Source organism: Rutidosis leptorrhynchoides, chromosome 8 (genome assembly GCF_046630445.1).
Source record: "Rutidosis leptorrhynchoides isolate AG116_Rl617_1_P2 chromosome 8, CSIRO_AGI_Rlap_v1, whole genome shotgun sequence".
In the NCBI taxonomy this organism is placed as follows: domain Eukaryota; kingdom Viridiplantae; phylum Streptophyta; class Magnoliopsida; order Asterales; family Asteraceae; genus Rutidosis; species Rutidosis leptorrhynchoides.
The window spans coordinates 191,362,552-191,364,409 of record NC_092340.1 but is presented as its reverse complement, the minus strand read 5'-3'; the positions used below and the strand labels follow the sequence as shown (position 1 = coordinate 191,364,409).

Sequence of the window (1,858 nt, the reverse complement as noted above, 5' to 3'; positions counted from 1 at the left end):
AGTTATTAGGATACTGCATATTTTGTACTAAAAACACAGCACGTTTAATATTTTTGTTTATAAAAATTTCAGCTACGAAACGCGCTCCTCATCCATCTTTTTATGAATTCTTTAAGCTATACGTGTTAAGTTGGTTCTTATATCAATTTTTTTTTTTTTTCCTCTTTGTAATTATTTAAACTAGATTAAAAACTCTACTTATTATAAATCAAAAATAAATCAAGTTTCCTCTCACTTTCACTAAGCCTAATTTTGCAACACTAATCACCACACATATAATTAAATCTTGCCCAAACATCACTTCACTGTTTTTAATAATTAAAAAAAAAAATTAGCAAGAAAAGAACAATCTAAATAACCCAAAAGTCTTCTAAACCGGAACAGAGACAGATGATTGACCCGGATCACTTTTACCAACCGACCCAGTTCGCCCAATAAAACCCGGCATCTTTGTCACCGTATCATTCCATAGATCCGACCCGCCACATATCCGATCCGGTGTCCACCTCCGTACTCCCCTTCTAGAATTACCATCAACACCAAATCCACAACTTTTTGCTCTTTTCAACGTCACAATTTGCTTCCGTACATCCTCCGGTAACCTCAACGTATATCGTTCACAATTCTCACCGGGCGAAACTAGCGAATGCCCCGTAGAATGCGATCGCCTTAACTTGAAATCTTCTGATACTTCTTCCACCTCAACAATCTCACTATCAGTTCTGTTTCGATTTCCATTTCTAGAATTTTCCACTTGTACTTGAGTTAACTCGTGGTTAAACTCGAGTTTACCTTTAGTTAAATCAGCTCGACACACAGGACACGTGACATGTGAAGCTAACCACGCGTCAATACAATCAGGATGAAAAACGTGAAGGCATTTAGGCAGAAACCGTAACCGCTCATTATCCGCAAATTCAGATATGCATACAGCACATTCTAGCGTTCCTTTACCGATTTTTAAATTTTTTACGTCGGAGTAACGAAACACCGGAAAAGATTCGAGTAACGAACGATCTAAACCGAACTTCAATCTCGAAAGATGATTGTTAACAATTGGAATCGATCCGTTAGTTTCGACTGATGACGAAGTTTCTAGACATTTGCGTAGGTATAACGCAAGGAAGGCGATTAAAAACATACCGAATATCAAAAACGCTAGAATTATTTTCACTGGAGGACTTACGTTGCCGCCGAAATCGTACGGATAAGCAGGAGATGTACCAGCTCGAATCGACTGAGGTGATGTTCGAGGTACGAATAATAGAAGCAGAATCAAAAGCAAATACATGAATATGTTGTGAATGAAGGAAATGTTCATTGTTACTAGTATGAATTATTGCTTGAAATTGATTAAATGTTAATTAATGAAAAAAGTTGAAAGTATTTATATTTGTAATGGATGGATGATAATTGGTTGTCGTGAGGAAGAAGGAAGTGGTGATGAAGTATGAAATTGAGATATGTCTATGTAGAACAAACGGGTAGTAAGGGACTGTTGAAAGATATGAGTTCTTTTTGTAAAAACAGGGAAATCAATGATTGATATATTAATCATGGAGTAAATCTTTTAAGAGTCGTAAGATAAAAATATATGAAAATGTATTGAACTTTTACTAAATTTTTATGGTATGCATTCAATTTTTAAAATTCTTATTGTATGCATTCAACTTTTAATTATGTGCTATTGTATGCCAGCCATGACTTATAAATCAGGTATCAAGTCACCAACGTTAATTTTTTACACAGTTGGTCCCTCAACATAACGATGGTTAGTTATCTCCATTCATATCCTTATCTCCCTATAATCAAACCCAAAATAATTCTGCCATTCAAGATTAAAAAAAAATTCAACCCA

The 1,858-nt window shown here is 35.1% G+C and overlaps 1 protein-coding gene across 1 annotated transcript; it reads right to left on the bottom strand.

Moving 5' to 3' along the window:
- Positions 1 to 229: 229 nt before the first annotated feature.
- LOC139862395 (E3 ubiquitin-protein ligase ATL6-like) lies at positions 230 to 1,589 on the bottom strand. The gene has a single exon (XM_071850992.1). It carries the CDS (start codon positions 1,319 to 1,321, stop codon positions 371 to 373), a length of 951 nt encoding a protein of 316 aa, XP_071707093.1. The 5' UTR covers positions 1,322 to 1,589; the 3' UTR covers positions 230 to 370.
- Positions 1,590 to 1,858: the final 269 nt, after the last annotated feature.